The sequence below is a fragment of the Abramis brama genome (genome assembly GCF_963993115.1).
Source record: "Abramis brama genome assembly, chromosome: 4".
NCBI classification, from domain to species: domain Eukaryota; kingdom Metazoa; phylum Chordata; class Actinopteri; order Cypriniformes; family Leuciscidae; genus Abramis; species Abramis brama.
In genome coordinates this window covers 50,376,931-50,396,341 of record NC_139966.1, presented here as the reverse complement: position 1 = coordinate 50,396,341, position 19,411 = coordinate 50,376,931, and the positions used below count along the sequence as shown (strand labels likewise).

The window sequence follows — 19,411 nt, the reverse complement described above, 5'->3', positions numbered from 1 at the left end:
AATATTTCTATTCTACCAAAGATGTAATGCAATTGTGTCCATATTCATTTATTAATAGCATCAATATTTGCTCAAACATCCTGTGCCAGGTTGGATACAATGTTTTAATTCTTAAATAGCCAAATGATTAAGGCTTGGGTAAAAAAAAACAATAAATGTTAAATAAGCATTAAATAAGACCATTGTATGTCTTTATTTGTTTTAACAGTTGTACTCAAAAGTGTACATACCCCTTGCAGAATCTGCAAAAATGTTAATAATATTAACAAAATAAGAAGTATTATAAAACTTGCTGTCCTGAGTAAGCCATTTCACATAACAGATGTTTAATAGCAGAATCTATTAAAATGTCCCTGTTAAAAAGTTTAAATACCCATGAATCTTAATACTTGCTGTTGCTGAGTGAACCAGGACAGGTTTTTTTTTTTCTTCATTCCTTTTTTGTCAATTGAACAATTAAACTGCCCACTGATGGAGCTAGAATTGTGTCTTTATTACATGCCAGAAAATAAATGATCTGAGAGAAAAAAAAAAGTTTGAGAAAAAAAGTTATCACACTGATAGCAAAAAAGCATTTCATGAGAGAAAAAAGAATATTTGAGAGAAAAAGTTTTCATACCAATAGCAAAAAATAATAATTTTTTGAGACTAAAAAAAGTTTTGAGAGAAAGTATTTTCTCATATAACATAAAAAAAATATAAATTTGAAATTTTTAAAATTATTTCTGAGAAAAAAACTCTCTCAAAATACTTTGAAAAAAAAACTCTCAAATATATATATTTTTTTGCTATCAGTGTGAAAACATTTTCTCTAAAAAAAAAGTGTTTCTCTCAAAACGCTTTTCTTTGCTCTTGATGCAATTTCTTGCTCTCGTGTCAGGATTCTGCTTTCTGTGAAAATTGTGTCATGGGCGGGGCCACGTTCCTATTGGCCAGTCGGGTGAGCATCGTCTTGTCTTGGGAGTCAAACTGAATCATGAACACCATTGTTCGGTTCACCGGCATAGATGCCGCCTCTGCCTCAGTTGAGCACCCCCCAGCTGTTAATGCATCATGTTGCGTTCTTGAACATCAGTGAATGTTTTCACCTTTGTATGAGTCCCTCAGTTGTTCTCTCTCTTATGTTTTACCTTAGGTTGCCTTCCCTTTTTAACGCTGTGCTCATTGTTTTCTGTTTTTCAGTTTGTATTTCCACAGCATGAAGGTAAGATTTTACGGATTTATGAATGAGCCGCTCATTTTAATATCTTCTGGTTCTATTGACATTTGTTATGACACCCGCTTCAAACATTATAATGTCCGTGATAACTTTCGTTAACTCTACAAAAAGAAAATCCACTTCACCAGAAAAGTTCAATATTCTGATGGCTGGGTGCTTGTTTCTCTGGCACATAAGGTCTATATGTAAACATCTGTTATGTGAAATAGCTTATTTTGGACAGTACTACATAAAAACAACAATGTGTTTTTATGATCCCTGTTATTTTGTTAAACATATTAACATTTTCACAGATTCTGCAAGGGGTATGTAAACTTTTGAGCACAACTGTAAAACAGAACAGGGAAATGGCTCCAAATTCATGTAAGAAATAAGGCACAAAATTAACAATGTTCAGAGAAAAAAAATGACATTAGCATCACTTTATGCATTTATAATGTTTGTTTTTAAGATTGTTAACATGTGTTTGTTAAAGAGAAGCAAAAAAAGAATCAATGTTATACCTCCTAAATTTCAAAGCAATCCTTTTTACAAAATGCAAGCTCATCAATACAAACTAATTTAAAACCTAAAGTAGCGATTCAACCCAACTCTAGAAGCTGTAAAATGTCATGAACCGAGGCAGTGTGTGTGGCCATTGAGTCATACAGTCATGCCGTCATTTTTTGACAACTCCCCCACATCATCATAGTCTGTTATTAAAGACAAAAGCAAATATATCATGTTTAATGTTGTATTTAACATCTAAAACTGAGCCTATTAAAATCAGCAAATAATTAGTCAAAGATTAAAAAAAGAGACAAACACTAACCCAACAGGTTCCTCTCATCTTCATTGCTGTTCTTCACATCATCATACTCCTCCTGATCTCCCTCTGATTCACATATGAAATAAAACCTCACATTGTAATTTGTATTACAGCTTGTGTCACTGATGATGTCATTGATCTCTTTCCCTCATTACTGTGTGAGATTATTAGATTTACTCCAGATAAAGTCATAATGATTAATTGATGGTAAACTATAAACGCATGTTCAATATATTGTTCTGTAACTCACCCGTTACACCTGGAGAGTCCTGTCCATTAATGATGACATCATCATAATTTTCTGGCGTGTCCACTACACACACACACACACACACACACACACAGAAACATAGACAGATCAAATGTTGCATTTTATCGGTACCGAGGCTGAGCATCAATTTAAAGGGACTGTGTTTTTATACACATAAAACAATGAATACCTTCACCTTCTTTAATACCAGAGTTATGTTCACTGGTGATGACATCATCATAGCTCCCAGGTGTGTCTTCTTTTATAATTGTGTCTTTAATTGATTCTAAAATATGTATTAAATAATGAGGTGTTCAAACTTTTTACAGTATATATACAGTATATATATAGTGTGTGTGTGTGTGTGTGTGTGTGTGTGTGTGTGTGTGTGTGTGTGTGTGTGTGTGTGTGTCTCTCACGTTCTGGTTTCAGTCCATCAGTAATGACATCATCATAGTAACCCAGTGCGATTTCATTCACCTTGTCTTCAAAAATCAAAACAGAATATTTTTAGGACTAAAGGCTCTTGTTGGCCATGAGGACATTGCCATTTTGATCAATGAATGAATGATGTGACCAGTTTACAAGACAAAAGTGGGCCTATAATGAAATATCAGTTAAAGAATTTTAGAGACAAATACACACAGAAAAATACCCCACAAATATGATCCCCTACCTCCCAAACCTTGTGTGTGTGTGTATGAGTGTGTATAAAAAACAGAGCTGCAGGTGCATGTCTGTTATCTGACACATGTTCATATTCACAAATCAGCCAAAATATCCACATTCTTTGGATCATACACTCAAAAAAATGATTCAAGGCCTTCTTAGGTATGACACATTTAAATTGTGTTCACTTTATTTAAATATATCTAATTAGGAATAAAACGTATATATATTTAATAAGTCTAACGTAAAATGTATAAATAGTGTCATCTATGAGATTTAATTTAATTTGGTTAACTCAAATTTATTTGGCTTCGGAGAGCGCCATTTGCGCATGTGCAAGACAAGCTCAGAGAAGAACATGCTCAGAGGATGTGGCCGCCATTTTATCGTCTGCCGCCGCAAGGACTGCAACGTCGTATTCGTTATTGGTAAGTAAGTATTATCTTGCTTGAGTATTTGTAATAAAGAATTTACCTCACTGTAAGAGGATGTGTAACTTATATCATAATTTTGAGTGAAATATGCAACAGTAGTGAAAGTTATGCGAGGTGAATTGTTTTAAGTGTCCCTTCGATAGCTTAACTTACTCACGCAACGTGCAAATTCTGTGTTAGACCAGTCTAACGATCCCGAATTTGACTGTAACTGTGCAAAATTGTTTCTTAACTTATTGGCTTGCTAGCTGGATTGATATATCCGTCATAAAATGAATTGGAGGCTTGCTATCGCCGCGATTGTTTCGGCGCCGAGTCTATTTTTAGCTGCGTCACTCACTCACGCTGAATTGGCCACAGTGCGTTTTTCTTGATCAAATTTGACCTGTCTAACATGAAAAATAAGACATTTCACCATACAATCATGAAAGTGAGGTGTTCCGTGTTTCACAATCGCCATATGACATTAAGCGCTGTGGGGGAAAAATACACGACAGGCCTTTTTTGTTCAAAGGCCTGTTTAAATAATTAAAACTAGAAGTACATAAGGTAGAACGTATATCTCAATATTAGATTACTTTTATCATGTAAACTACCTATTTACAACATCGTAGCTGAGCTGTCCATGGTAAATCAGAGCAAGTGACAGACGGGTATCAGTCAGAACACCTGAAAAATGTGACAGAATGGACGATGGTCGTCTGTTTTTGCAGTAAACACGCTATTTGATTAACGCTATAAAACGCATATTTGTTGAAATTATCGATCTATGTATTCTGTAAACTCCCATTCGTTTCTCAAAAAAATAGGCATCTATCTATCTATCCATCTATCCATCTATCTATATATATATATATATATATATATATATATTACATACGCACTTTGATGGCGTATAATATGATATAAAAAGTCATTTTTGCGTATCAGTTGCACGATGAAACACAATGCATGCTATAGATAGATATAGACAATTGTACCAAGTAAACATTTAAAATTATTTTAAAATCAATTTAATTACTTGAGAGAATTGTAAAGTGTCATATTAAGGGATTAGTTCACCTCAAAATGAAAATGTCCTGATAATTTACTCACCCTAATGTCATCCAAGATGTTCATGTTTTTCTTTTTTCAGTGGAAAAGAAATTAAGTTTTTTGAGGAAAACATTTCAGGATTTTTTTTTTTAGAAAACGAACGACCGATCGTTTCGCTAGATAAGACCCTATTCCTCAGCTGGGATCATGCAGAGCCCTTTGAAACACTTCAGAGCCCTTAGAAACTGCATTGATTTGGACTTCAACTATTTGGTTACCGTTGAAGTCCATTGTGTGGAGAAAAATCCTGAGTTTTCCTCAAAAAACTTAATTTCTTTTCCACTGAAGAAAGAAAGACATGAACATCTTGGATGGCATTGGGGTGAGTAAATTATCAGGAAATTTTCATTTTGAGGTGAACTAATCCCTTAAGTGAACGAGTTGGGTAAAACAGAACCATGCAAACAAAAAGCATATTTTCATGTGAGTACTGGTTCCCACTCCTAATCAACATCTTCTCTTTCACAGTTTTATGAACATGACCAGGTGAACAGCAACCTCCTATTTATATTAAGTCATATTCAAATATTCTGATTTAGGCTCCTTGTGTCATTTTTTAAATATGGTATCTTATAATACTTTTTTATTCTTCTTTTTAGGATTGTGAATGTGGCAGTGCAAAGAATGTGTCCATCGAAACTAGCTAGCAGGTATTTGTTGCTGCAGCATTTTAGGCAGACTCATCTGTGCTTTAGTGGCAGTTTTCGCTATCCATGTCCATACACAGATTGCCCATGCACGTTTAGTATATGTAGTAAGCTTCTTAATCACATGTACAAAATACATGCTAAACAGGAAACTCCAAAGCCAGAAGAATTAACAACATTCCAGTATCATGTGTGTTCATGCATGGAGCTAGCAACAGAAAGATTATTTTCAACACATAAATGGACATGTCAGGCATAATGAAACAGTTCAGTGTATGTTTGTAGGATGTGCATTTGAAAGTAATATTTACAGGACATTTAACACCCACAGATACCGGAAACACAATCTACATTCCACATTCATTAATAGACTTCAAACCCATTGTCGTCAGCCAATGCCCATGATAGAGGTGTTCAAGAATCAATGGCCAGCTCTTTTTCAGCAGAGTGAAGTAAGTAAACATGTTATGTAGTGTTTTATTTTAGTCGTTATTAGGTTCTTTTCGTAGTAAGAAATTGTTTTTTGTTGTTGTTTTTTTTCTATTTTGAAGGTGAACGCAGTTCATGCAGATCACTACGAAGCCACTGCAATCAATGTTCCTACAGCTGGACCACTTTTCAGATAAACTGATGCAGATCTTCAAGAGCAAAGGAGGAGTGAAGGGGCAAAAGATCAAAAATGCCCTGGCGATCACAGACTCTGTTAGTATAAATGCATGCAATGTCTTTTGTTTTGTCTAGTTATTCTACAGCTTTCTGCATTTGGCTAATTTCAGTCTTGATTTCCCCCTGCTGTAGTGTGACACATAAACATCAGGAGAGAGTGCACCCTGAAAGGCCTGATGATCTACCCGACTGAAGATCCAGACTCTTTCTTCAAGGAGTATGTGGTAAGTGATTATTATGAATATAACAACAATTCTGTTAATACTTTTATATTTTAAAAGAATATATGATTGATTATTATTAAATGCTCAATTTTCATTTTCATTTCACAATAAAATATGTATTAGTGGAATAATAATATTTTGTTTTATTCATTTTAATAAAATAATATTTTTAATAGTAATAATTTTGCAGGGGTAATAACTTTGTGTATGCCTTTCATTGTTCATCTGAACACAATAGAATTTGTAGAAGTTTTCAGATGTGTATGTCTATGTCCATAAAATGGAAATAAATGGCAGCCAACAATGTAATAGTAAAATTGAAAAGTAGCAATGCAATTTGCTGATTACTTTTAAAATATAAAGGGTCAAATTCACCTGGGCTTAACCAAAGTGTTTTGTGTTTTGTCCAGGCCACTGAGGATGCAGAAAATGAAATCCCAAACACAGTCATGGGGATTTACAAAATCCAAAGAGGAGATTGTACAGAAGACATAGGAGTTGTGATCGAGGGCATTAAGGTTTTGAGGGACCTAGACTGCGTGATCCTGGCATTCATCATGCTGTTTGGTCTCATTTATGCTCTTGATCTTAATTTTCCTGACAACTTCAAGTACACCTTCAAGTTTATCCAGAAAATCCTAATGAACATTTTTTTTTTTAACACACAATTTCTTTTTTCTTTTTTTTTTTAACACTCTTTCATGCTTTTTCTTACACACTTTTTGTGTGTATTTCTACTTAGTCGTTCTTGTCTTTAGGGATAGTTCACCCAAAAATGAAAATTCTGTCATAATTTACTGATCCCGGGGTTGTTCCAAACCTGTATAAATCTATTTGTTCTGTTGAACACAAAGGAAGATGTGTTAAAGAATTTGGGAAACTTAACAGTTCTGGGCCACCATTGACTTTCATAGTTGTTGTTTTTTCTTCCTACTATGGAAGTCAATGGTGGCCCAGAACTGTTCAGTTTCCCATATTCTTTAACATATCTTCATTTGTGTTCAATAAGAACAAAGACATTTGTACATGTTTGGAAAAAGGCTTTAAAATGTGTACTTGCATTTTTCGAAGTACTTTTCACATTAAATAACTATTGCACTATTGAGTTTTAAATAAAAACATCTCGATCAAGATTTGTCTCTTGTCTCTATGGGGTACAAAATAAGGATTTCCTAATTGATTTTTCAATGAAATGTTCTAATTTAAGTTTAAGAAGCTTAAAACTTATTTTTAAATGTATCCATTTCATTTAAACTATTTGATCAAAATTGAGTTGGACCAACTCATTTAAGTTGCTCATAATTGAGTTGGACCAACTCATTTAAGTTGCTCATAATTGAGTTGGACCAACTCATTTAAGTTGGTCAAAATTGAGTTGGACCAACTTAATTACATTTCATTGCATGAATTAGTTTTTTGTAAGTTGGGGCTACACATATTTATTGGATGGAAATCCTGCCATCAATTAAATTGAGTTTGTCCAATGAGTCATTTTTTTGAGTGTACAACACTAACCAATCATTTAAAATAACGCACAAAATGTCCCACAAATATGACTCAATGTGTTTTACTCCACTCTCCCCTCTGAATAAGTGATTTCTCTGTTGATTTCCACAAATCAGAACCTATGACACTCACCCCTCTGAGTGAAGAAACTCTGTCTATTAGTGGGTCTGTGATGAATCTCCTCATAAACGGCCTCAGTCTTCATCTTGTGTCTCCTCTTAGAGAGAGCTGTGAGTGTAGACAGACAAACCTGCTGTCAGTTCACAACACATGACTGATCACACACTGAATAACACACAATATGACAGTCTCTGGATCTCTCCTACCTCTCCTCATCACTCTGTTCTGCTGAATCAGTATAAGCAGTGGCACTAAGAGCAGTAAGAGCAAAACTCCCAGTACAACCACAAGCACAGAGAGAGACACTGGAGGAGTTTGTGGAGGAGTGACTGATGTTGAGCGCACTGTCTGAGAAACTGGAGGAGAAGCTGATGTTGTTGTGGCAGGAGTAGTGGACACTGATAAATCTGACAAAACACATACAAAATCATGAAATACACAAATAAAATTAGCACTAAAATTATATAAAAATGACTAATATTGCTCAGTGTTTTGCTCTGACTTGCACAGGTGAGTCCAGCGTGCTCTTTGTGGGAGCAGTCAGTGTGGTTCTTCAGGGAGAGAGGACAGTCCCACAGGTGAATCTCATTCCCTCTGCACTCGACTCTGTTCAGCCACACAACACCTTCACCAGCACCAAAGACTGAATTCCCATCAGCCCTCAGTGCTGCTCCACAACCCAGCTGCCTGCAGACCACCTGAGCATCGCTGATGTCCCACAGATCAGCACAGACTGAACCCCACACAGCGTTATGATACACCTCCAGCCTCCCAGAGCACCGGCCCAAATCTCCACTCAGTCTGAGAGGAACATGATCTAAATCACACACAGAAACATCACTGACCAGCTTCAGCATACCATTCACAACAAAACACACTGAAACTGATTGCTAGAGGCCTTTAAATTTGTAATACATTTTTAATGTGAAATAAAAATTAGTGTTGAAAATATAAATTGAAAAAATAAAATATCAAACTTACTTGAACACTGTCTCTGGTGAGGAGATGGTGAGGAAGAACAAGTCAGATGACTCCGAATAGATTCAGAATTCTCATTCTCTGAGATAAAAACATTAAATGATGATAATAATATAAAATGACAACATTAAAAGATTTTATACTCTATTAAATGTAGGGTGTTTAAGAATATTTTGGGGAAAAAATTAATCTCTGAGACAAAATAAAATAATCATTAAATAAACATGACCACTTCAGACCATATTAAATCAGTTAAATATCTTCTTACCTGAGCAGGAGATTTTGGCCACTTCATTATCACAGTAATTCTGTCCCCAGGGTGAAGATGGACACTGCCATAGAGTGGAATCATGACGTCGACATTTTAAATAATCAAGCCAATTATGAGACTTCAGTCCCTCTGAATAACTGGGTTCACTGCCAGATCTTCCACAGTTCAGCTCTTGACAGATCAGACTCGCTGTGTCTGTGTTCATCTGGTTGTAACACACATTACCCCAGGATCCATTGTAGAAAACCTCCACATTCCCTTCACAGCCCTCAGTTAACCTGATCTCTTTAAACTCTATACATGGAAAAGGATGAGAATCAACTTTAACTTTCATCCAACCCCAATACATTTCTACCACTGAATGGTACATGTATATGGGTGATTGAAATATCTGGAAAAAAACATTTTTGATTTTAAATGATAAAAAAAAAAAATTATATTGAAATAATGTTACTGAATAACACATTTTCACACTAGTGTACTGTTTACCTGAGCACACGACTCCTACATCCTCCTTGTGTTGACAGTCATGTTTCCCCCAGCCTGGAGAAGAGCAGTTCCACAGGGACGTCTCATTCCCCTCACACTCCACCTCATCCAGCCATATGGGTCCAGAACCAGGACCAAACCAGGCTGGTACCTGCTGGTTACTGAGGGCCACTCCACACTGCAGCTGTCTGCACACCACATGGGCATCTTTAATATCCCAGGAGTCATCACACACTGTCCCCCATGAGCCGCTGTGAAAAACCTCCAGCCTCCCTGCACAGTCTCCCCCAGAACCCACCAGCCTGATGGACCCGTGACCTGATATTCAGAGAGAGAAAAACACATTATTGATCACTAACAACTGAAGAATCTGCCCAGATGTTGTTGTTCTCACCAAGGCAGGTGATTGACAGCTGTTGTGTGGAGCTGCAGTTGAGAGTTTGTGGAGAGCTGCAGTTCCCCAGATGAGCTTCACTCCCAGAGCACTGGAAGCCCGTCACACACTCATGACTGTGTTCAGGACTGGATGAAGAGCAGCCGGAGAAGTTCAGCACAGAGCCACAGCCCAGCTGTCTGCAGACCACAGAGGATTCAGTGAGACTCCAGGAGTCCAGCAGAACTCTCCTCCAGACCTGATGGATGGAAACTTCCAGCTCCCCCTCACACTGTCTCTCTCCAGACAACCGCACCAGACCGTCATGAACAGCCAGAGAGGAACCTAGAGAGGAGAGCTCATGTTTTACTAAAATATTGCAAGTTGAGAATATACTTTACATCAAATTATACATTTTGCTGTACATTTTAAATAAATAACTGAAAGAATGTTATCTCTCAGTATGAAAAGAACATATGAAATTACACATGTATTGAGATTAAATATTGTATTTATACTTTTTAATATTTGCAAGCAGAATAATATCAGTGAATCTTCCGCTAATATGGACTCACCAGAGCAGACGACTCCAACATCTCGTCTATGAGAACATTCAGCTCGACTCCATGAAGAGACGGAACATTCTGAGAGTTTTGTTTCATTCCCGTCACAATCAAACACATCAGCCCAGATTTCACCACTTCCCTCTCCAAACCAGTCTGATCCCACAACAGACACAGCAATCCCACAATTCAGCTGTCTACAGAGGACACTGGCAGCTCTCATATCCCAGCATGCATCACACACTGTGCCCCATTTACTGAAGTACTGACGCTCAACTCTTCCAGAACAGGAGTCTGAACCATTCATCAGTTTGGCCTCAGTGTAACCTGAATAAAGAACAGAAGTTAAAACAGTGTATAATGCAGCTGACAGAGGAGAATGAAGAGAGACAGAATATTGATAATTTACCAGAACAGATCAGGCCCACATTATTGTCACTGGTGCAGTTGTGTTGGTGTAACGGTGATGTTGGACAGAAGTAAATCTGAGATTCATTTCCTCTGCACTGAATCTCTTGTGTCCACATCTGAGCGTCTCCTTTGCCAAAAGCATCTTCTCCCAGCACCTGTACAGGAGCCCCACAGTCCAGCTCTCTACACACAACCTCTGCATCCTGCTGGTCAAAGGCAGCGTCACACACTGTGTACCAGGTGTCTCCATGAATCACCTCTAATCTCCCAGAACACAGGTGAGACCCATCAGAAAGTCTGGGATGTTTATGATCTGTTTATATTAAATAAAACCATACAAAATAGATTTATTCAGAGTGGCAGGTTTAAGAGTGTGTTTAATAGTAACAACATCTAAATTTAACATGTTTATTATGCCAATTAGTAGGAAAATGGCAAAATAAATAACATATTTGGGGTAGATTTTCGCTCAATAACGTATTGCAAAATACATCCAATTACCAAAATAAAAAGAGTGGAATTCACTAAGAATCAACTGTGCATGTTGTTTGAACAGGTTAGCTGATTAGCACAACCACACAGATACATGTACAAAATCAGTGCTGAAGGCAATTTGCACAGTGCAGTTTGGATCTCATGGTCTGAGTTCCGTATTGTGGCGGATTTGCTGCGGTCATGAAAACTAGGATCTAATGAGTCATGAATTGAGAAATAAAAATGTCCTTGATCTTTTGACATATAAGAGGTCATTGTACTATAGAAATATCCTGCAAGTTTCAGAACTCAAAACTTCAAAAACAGCTTTTATTAAAACCAAGCTCAGAAAATGATTAGTTTAAGATTTTGTCACATTATTATGTATATACTGATAAAAACATTCAACACATGACGAAAGACCGCCTCTGCAGAAGACCAACGCCTACTTCTACATCATTGCCTCTTTAGCCCCGCCCACTGATTCACGCATGTTGTGTAGTAGTAAATGTGAGACAGATGCAAACAAAAACAAAACAATAGAGAAATCTCTGAGGATTACATTTGCAATTACAATTGCACTAACTTTAAGAAAGTGTGGATGAACTTTATTTTTAACGAAGTTCCAGTCAGATTGAGTCTGTAAAACACTGTGTTTGTTCACTTCATTTTACAGCTGATTCATTTTTAAACAAGACACAGTTTGACCAACTTCGATGCAAGCTTTTCAGAGAGACTGAAAATAAAAGTTGATGCAGTGCCAACTACATTGTATCCGACAGAAATGTTGCAAAATAGAGGACAAGAGTTACTTAACTCTTGAAGTGTTTTCATAACTCTTGTATGTGGCATGTCTATCAAAACAGTGTTTGAAAGAGAGGGTCAAAAACAGGATAGAAAACAGAATACCTTATTACTTATTAATTAGAATGTTTTTTAATGTAAGAATCTTGATAACATTATAAGTTGACCACAGAGAACATTATAAAATTAAAAATTAAATAAAATTCTTAACCCCTTTAACACAAATATATATTTTATATAAAGATTAATTTGCCATCTTCTTTCAATGGTAATAGTGTGATTTAAACTGCACCGGGCAAACAGAACAGAGTTTTGTGAAAAGCCATCAGTACTGAGCCTTGTTTAGACAGAAAGGAGGCATGTTTGCATGGAAAAGAACAACGACTCAATTAAACAAGTCAAAACATAGTGCCATTTTGGCAATGAATGTAACCGTGTAATTAGTTTGTGGATGGTTAGAAAGTAAGACGCAGCTTTTTGCACTGATAGCACATGCATATGTGCAGCAACTGTTTAAAGGTGCCATGTGTCAGAATTGAGGTAAAAATATCCAAAAAATGAGCTACACGCATCAAAAGAATGAGAAGAAATAAGGGCGATGATGTCATTAAAAAAATGACAAGTTATAGTGCTGCAGAGATATCAACCTGAATTAGCATTAGCATTACTAGCCACGGCCCGACAGGTGTCGTAATACCAGTTTCGGCCATGGGAGGCGGTATGTGGGCAACATAACGACCAGTCAAACATGCAATACACGAATAACTCGCACGGCTTGTGGGCATACTTGAACCTGATGTTAATCGTGTGGAAAGTACAGCCCACTACTACATTCAAATAAAATCTGATAAAAAAAGGAACAGAACCAGAGTAAACATTGGCACTGCTTTCCATCGCTGGAGACAACTAATGGACATGAAAGAAATGAGGTTCGACTCCGAACTTGCAACATTTCTTTTGGATTGGTAAATAAGATGCTGTTAGTATTTCGTTAGAAGTTTGTTTTATATGTTTGTGTAGTTTTTTCGGGAAGTTATAACATAGAAATATATCGAAGGCTGTTCGATAAACGTATAACGTACATAAATATAGTATTGTAATATAGTACACATATATAGCACAATCTCTATAGCTCTTTTTTTCTTGCCAACTACGTGACCTATATTATGTTTATTAAATGGCTTTCCTGAGGTAAATCTGACATAATTGTTCTCCAGCTATGTTATTGACCTCTTCGCGCTGATAAAAAACACTGATTGGTCGATATTATGTATGAGGAATACATTTTGGTAAGTCGTACGTTAGCCTACTGTATCTTTCAACAGTGTTCGTGTTTTTTTTACTATTAGTAGAGATCGGTTCACGTGCGCTAGGGATCTGTCGTGTAACATTTACAAGCGCCAAAGCGTAATAAAATTGACAGAATCTGAGAGCTGAGATTTTTTTATATCATAACTAACCTGGGGTGCGTTTCCCGAAAGCATCGTTAGCCAACTATGGTCGCAAGTTCCCTCGTTACCAATAGAGTTCAATGGACATTGCGATGAACTTGTGACCAAAGTTGGCCAACGATGCTTTCGGGAAACGCACCCCTGCTCTGTCTAGTCTGTCGGTCTCCGTGTCCTCTTTGCTTCGCGATTTTTCTGTGCGTGAGAAAATGGATGTGTGGCGTGAGAGTGTGTGAAAAGTGTCAATTGCGTGTGTCTCACGGTGAATGCGTGAGAGTTGGCAGCTCTGGTTACGTTGGCGCTAGCTTGGTCAACATCAGCGAATGCTGTCTGTCAAATTAATTTAATTCAAACTAACAATAAAAATTTAATATGAACAAAACGAATATGAACATATTCACTGGTAAAGGTGAAGGGGAGTAGCTTGAAGATGTCATATTTCAATATCACTTGACATCAACCAACGTTCCTCTGGAGTCAAAACGTCCTCTATTAGGAGTTGGCTCGGCTTCGGCTATGGCTCTAGGGTTGTTGTGAAGGTAGGGGCGGAGCATAGAGTCTATGCCATTTCTCGTTTGTTACTCTACTCTAGACCAATTAACTTTCTGGAGGTATACTGCCCCCATCTGGTATGGAATGTGGAGTATGACTTGATTTTTTGCCAGACATAACACATGGCACCTTTAAGGAACTGTTTACTGTAAGTGTTTTGAAGATCTATCTCACTGACCTGAGCAGATGACTCCAGCATCATTACTATGATCACATGGATAACTTAATGATCCACAGTTCTTCAGTGTTGACTCTGATCCAGTACACATGACTCCACTCATCCAGATTGGTCCTGATCCTGGTCCAAATTGAGCATCACCCAGAGCATCTACAGGTTCTCCACAGTCCAGTTCTCTACACACCACTGCAGCATCAGCCAAATCCCAGAAAAAAACACACACTGTTCCCCACTGACCTCTATGAAGAACCTCCACTCTACCAGCACAGCGACTGCTACCATTTACCAGTCTCACATTCATTACATCTATGAGAGGGTAATAGAAATGAAGAGAGAAAAGCATTTATCAAACTTAAAATAATATAATAGACCAGCGTGTTGCTTTGTGATGGGTTCATATATAGTATATGTGTATCATTTCAGTCTTTTAGTTCAGCTCTTACCAGCACACACCAGTTCAACATTGCTGTCATGTGAACAGTTGTTTTCATATGTCCACATCTGAGCGTCTCCTTTGCCAAAAGCATCTTCTCCCAGCACCTGTACAGGAGCCCCACAGTCCAGCTCTCTACACACAACCTCTGCATCCTGCTGGCCAAAGGCAGCGTCACACACTGAAACCCACGACTGATCATCAAGTATCTCTAACCTCCCAGAGCAGCGAGAACCGCCAACCAGCCGGACTTCTGAAAGAAGAGAATACACATAAAAACATTTACTTCCAAGTCTTGAATGTGCCATGCCTATCAAAATGAAGTGTTTGAAAGAGAGGGTCAAAAACAGGATAGAAAATAGCTTATTCTAAATTAGAATGTTTTTTGATGTAAGAATCTTGATAACATTATAAGTGGAACTCAGAGAACATTATAAATGTTTTAAAAAATGCAGTTCATGACCCCTTTAACACAAATATCCCTTTTATATAAAAATTAATTTACTGTCGTCTTTCAAAGATAAGTGAAAAGTCATCAGTAATGAGCCTTATTTAGACAGAAAGGAGGCATGTTTGCATGGAAAAGAACAACGACTCAATTAAACAAGTCAAAACATAGTGGCATTTTGGCAATGAATGTAACCGTTTCATTAGTTTGTCGATTGTTAGAAAGTAAGACACAGCTTTTTGCACTGATAGCACATGCAAATGTGCCGCAACAGTTTAAGGAACTGTTTACTGTAAGTGTTTTGAAGTCTCACTGACCTGAGCAGATGACTCCAGCATCTTTACTATGATCACATGGAGCAGTTAATAATCCACAGTTCTTCAGTGTTGTCTCTGATCCAGTACACATGACACCACTCATCCAGATTGGTCCTGATCCTGGTCCAAAATGAGCATCACCCAGAGCATCTACAGGTTCTCCACAGTCCAGCTCTCTACACACCACTGCAGCATCAGCCAAATCCCAACCATCACCACACACTGTTCCCCACTGACCTCTATGAAGAACCTCCACTCTACCAGCACAGCGACTGCTACCATTTACCAGTCTCACATTCATTACATCTATGAGAGGGTAATAGAAATGGAGAGAGAAAAGCATTTATCAAACTTAAAATAATATAATAGTCCAGCGTGCTGCTTTGTGATGGGTTCATATATAGTATATGTGTATCATTTCAGTCTTTTAATTCAGCTCTTACCAGCACACACCAGTTCAACATTGCTGTCGTGTGAACAGTTGTTTTCATATGATGGTGATTTTGAACAGAGGTGAATCTGAGACTCATTTCCTCTGCACTGAATCTCTTGTGTCCACATCTGAGCGTCTCCTTTGCCAAAAGCATCTTCTCCCAGCACCTGTACAGGAGCCCCACAGTCCAGCTCTCTACACACAACCTCTGCATCCTGCTGGTCAAAGGCAGCGTCACACACTGAAACCCACGACTGATCAAGTATCTCTAACCTCCCAGAGCAGCGAGAACCGCCAACCAGCCGGACTCCTGAAGAAGAGAATACACACATAAAAACATGAGACACTTATTTTATAGGTGGAATTTTAAAAAAAAGTCAGGCTGTAATAATTGAGAATTTGATGTTTTGCGTTGATTATCTCTGGATTGATTATTGACCATAAACAGTTTACAATTAACTCCTCAGCTTCTCTTATTCATGAGCCTCGGTAATGTTCTTATCCTGCTCAGAGAATTGCAGTAACAATCAGACTCTTCACAATTTACTGGAAATAATGATTGATTTCTTCTTGGATCTCCACTAAATCATTATTTCCAGTAAATTGTGAAGTCTGATTGTTACAACTATTGTCAGTAGCAGTAGGCACATGATCTGAGACCAGCTAATCTATTAAAATCCATCTCTGGGCCAATATGTGGAAAGTACACATAGAAAGTAACATAAACCTATTAATGTTGTCTGGTTCTTTATCAGTTCATGGAACCTGATGCATTAACTAATGTTAGCAAATTGAACCTCATTGTTATGTGTTACAAAACATTAAATATAGGCTATGTTATGTACATTTGGTTTGTTTTAGACCAGGAGATTATTTCTCTCATGAAAAGAAAACTGGTACACTATCTGACAACATAAATCTTTTTGTTGGTCAATCATTAAGCACAATTTATAAAAGCTAAAAGCAAACCAATTTTAAAATATGGAAGTCAAAACAGCTTTAAAAAAGATCTAATTATGAATTAGAGGTTAATTTAAGGCAGGTGACTCATTAGTGAGGTTAGGTTTGAAGCAGTTTACCTGAACAGATGACTCCAGCGTTTCCACTAGGACCACAGCCAGGTCTAAACTCTAATGATCCCCCACAGTTCTTCAGTGTAGACTCTGATCCAGTACACATGACACCACTCATCCATGTGGGTCCTGATCCTGGTCCAAAATGAGCATCACTCAGAGCATCTACAGGTTCTCCACAGTCCAGCTCTCTACACACCACTGCAGCATCAGCCAAATCCCAGAAATCATCACACACTGTTCCCCACTGACCTCTATGAAGAACCTCCACTCTACCAGCACAGGGACTAGTACCGTTTACCAGTCTCACATTCACACCATCTAGATATTGAACAGAGAAATTGAGAGACAAACACAAGTAAAGGACTGAAAAAAAATTAGAGAAAACAACTTACAGGAAATTTGGAAATTTGTTCAAACCTGCACACACCAGTCCGACATCACTGTCATGTGAACAGTTGTGTTGGTGTGATGGTGATGTTGGACAGAGGTGAATCTGAGACTCATTTCCTCTGCACTGAATCTCTTGTGTCCACATCTGAGCGTCTCCTCTGCCAAAAGCATCTTCTCCCAGCACCTGTACAGGAGCCCCACAGTCCAGCTCTCTACACACAACCTCTGCATCCTGCTGGTCAAAGGCAGCGTCACACACTGAAACCCACGACTGATCATCAAGTATCTCTAACCTCCCAGAGCAACGAGAACCTCCAACCAGCCGGACTTCTGAAAGAACACAGACAATTTAAATGATAAGATAATAATTAAACTTGTCTTGATGTATAGAAAATAGATTCTTAAGATAATTTCATATGGATTTAATTTTTTTAACAAGTTTTTTTAGCAAATGTTTATACAGGGATGTTGAAAATTTCATAAATATAATTGAAAATTAAGTTTGTTAATTCTTAGAACTTTGTGTGTTTTTGTTTCACTGTTTGGTGTTAAATAAAAAGTGTTAATGTTATGAGTAGCGAAGATTTCATTAACAGAGTGAGTAGCAGGAAGAGTTGAGAGAATTATTCCATCATTGTGAAACAGTGAAAGTTCAAAGACTGATTTTGATTCTTAGTGTACAATGATGAATTCAAATTTAGCTAAAAGTGAACAACGTTCAGTGATGTAATAATGAAATCTCCTGATTTGGAGCAACTTACCTGAGCAAATTACTCCAGTATCATTACTGTCACATCTATCTTTACCCCATCCTGTTGACCCACAGTTCTTCAGTGTTGACTCTGATCCAGTGCAAAATACAACATCCATCCAGATTGGTCCTGATCCTGGACCAAATTGAGCATCACTCAGAGCATCTACAGGTTCTCCACAGTCCAGCTCTCTACACACCACTGCAGCATCAGCCAAATCCCAACCAGCTCCACACACTGTTCCCCACTGACCTCTATGAAGAACCTCCACTCTACCAGCACAGCGACTGTGACCACCAACCAACCGCACATTTGCACTATCTGTACAGTACATAGAACAGAGAGAAGCAACACATGAAGAAACATAGCGAAAAACAGAGAAAGAAAGAGGGTGATTAAATAATTCACACTTTTTGCAACAGGTGAATGACAAACAAGAGAAAGCGAGAAATGTCTGTGAACATTCTGTGTCAACTCAACGGTCCTGCCGCCGGCTCTGACTCAACCAGAGGTCCACAGCTAAAAAAATATATATTTTGATATTGACATATTTACTGAGTAATCCACTATTTTGTACAGGGGGGTCAAAATAAGAGGGATGACAATAGAAAGATGGCACCGCTAATATTTTTTATTTACACAGAGATTGGTACAAAATAGTGGATTACTCAGTAAATATTCATCCATGGAATTTGATATTTTGACTTTCATCACCATTTATGTATGTCTTCGTTCATTTTTTTTTTTTTTTTTTTGAACGAAGTTCAAACATTTAATCAAGGATGTTACAGAAATTAGTTTGATTTGACACGGAATGACCCAAAAGGGAAAGAGCTATTAGAAAAAGAACAGTAAGACAGAAGAAAAAAGTGAGAAAACCACAACACAAAACTTAAATAAACATTTTAATAAATGCACAAAATATAGGTAATATGTGGCAGTTAGCCAAAAAACTGTCTAAAAAAAAAAAACATCTAAATAAACCTACCAGCGGTGGTGAGTTTTAGCAGAAATATCAGCATCAAATATCCCCCCATCATCTCCTTCAGCTCTAGTTCATCAGCTCAGAGAACGCAGCACAAGTTTCTCCTCTGCTCCCTCAAACACACTGAAGAAACTGGGAACTGTCAGTCCCCTAAAGAGAGAGAGCAAGCTGCAAAACTTTCCAATCAGGTTCATCATTACCTTATTAGACACAACAGAGGAAATCATCAAACAACTTCAGTGACAAATCAGAGGAGGCATTTCTGATTTTCACCATATTTATCTAAAGCGTGTCAGCAAAGAAAAGAACTCCTCCTCCATATCGAGACACTTCAGTGAGGATGCTCACACACACACACACACACACACACACACACACACACACACACACACACACCT

At 37.6% G+C, this 19,411-nt stretch overlaps 2 protein-coding genes across 2 annotated transcripts; one reads left to right on the top strand and one right to left on the bottom strand.

Annotated features, from left to right (window-relative positions):
* Nucleotides 1-1,861: 1,861 nt before the first annotated feature.
* Nucleotides 1,862-18,146, bottom strand: LOC311082255 (scavenger receptor cysteine-rich type 1 protein M130-like; the record flags this gene model as incomplete). Its single annotated transcript, XM_084112986.1, has 22 exons — nt 1,862-1,911; nt 2,031-2,093; nt 2,278-2,340; nt 2,474-2,536; nt 2,697-2,762; nt 7,651-7,746; nt 7,845-8,045; nt 8,141-8,455; nt 8,620-8,697; nt 8,885-9,181; nt 9,377-9,694; nt 9,771-10,094; nt 10,325-10,639; nt 10,722-11,020; nt 14,176-14,485; nt 14,551-14,560; nt 14,702-14,865; nt 15,378-15,683; nt 15,821-16,120; nt 16,890-17,204; nt 17,310-17,606; nt 18,038-18,146. The coding sequence occupies 22 exons, from the start codon at nt 18,144-18,146 to the stop codon at nt 1,862-1,864; spliced, it is 4,359 nt and encodes a 1,452-aa protein (XP_083969112.1).
* LOC311080740 (uncharacterized protein) lies at nt 3,135-7,435 on the top strand. The gene is made up of 7 exons (XM_084110857.1): nt 3,135-3,374; nt 4,944-4,961; nt 5,075-5,125; nt 5,454-5,574; nt 5,674-5,824; nt 5,921-6,012; nt 6,423-7,435. Exons 1-5 carry the CDS (start codon nt 3,316-3,318, stop codon nt 5,746-5,748), a joined length of 324 nt encoding a protein of 107 aa, XP_083966983.1. The 5' UTR covers nt 3,135-3,315; the 3' UTR covers nt 5,749-5,824; nt 5,921-6,012; nt 6,423-7,435.
* Nucleotides 18,147-19,411: the final 1,265 nt, after the last annotated feature.

Excerpts from the sequence above, each read along its gene's own strand:
- LOC311080740 (XM_084110857.1), top strand. The coding sequence starts at position 3,316 with ATGTGGCCGCCATTTTATCGTCTGCCGCCGCAAGGACTGCAACGTCGT. Across the intron at positions 5,126-5,453 it reads CCATCGAAACTAGCTAGCAG|ATACCGGAAACACAATCTAC; the intron begins GTATTTGTTGCT and ends TAACACCCACAG. Across the intron at positions 5,575-5,673 it reads CTCTTTTTCAGCAGAGTGAA|GTGAACGCAGTTCATGCAGA; the intron begins GTAAGTAAACAT and ends TCTATTTTGAAG.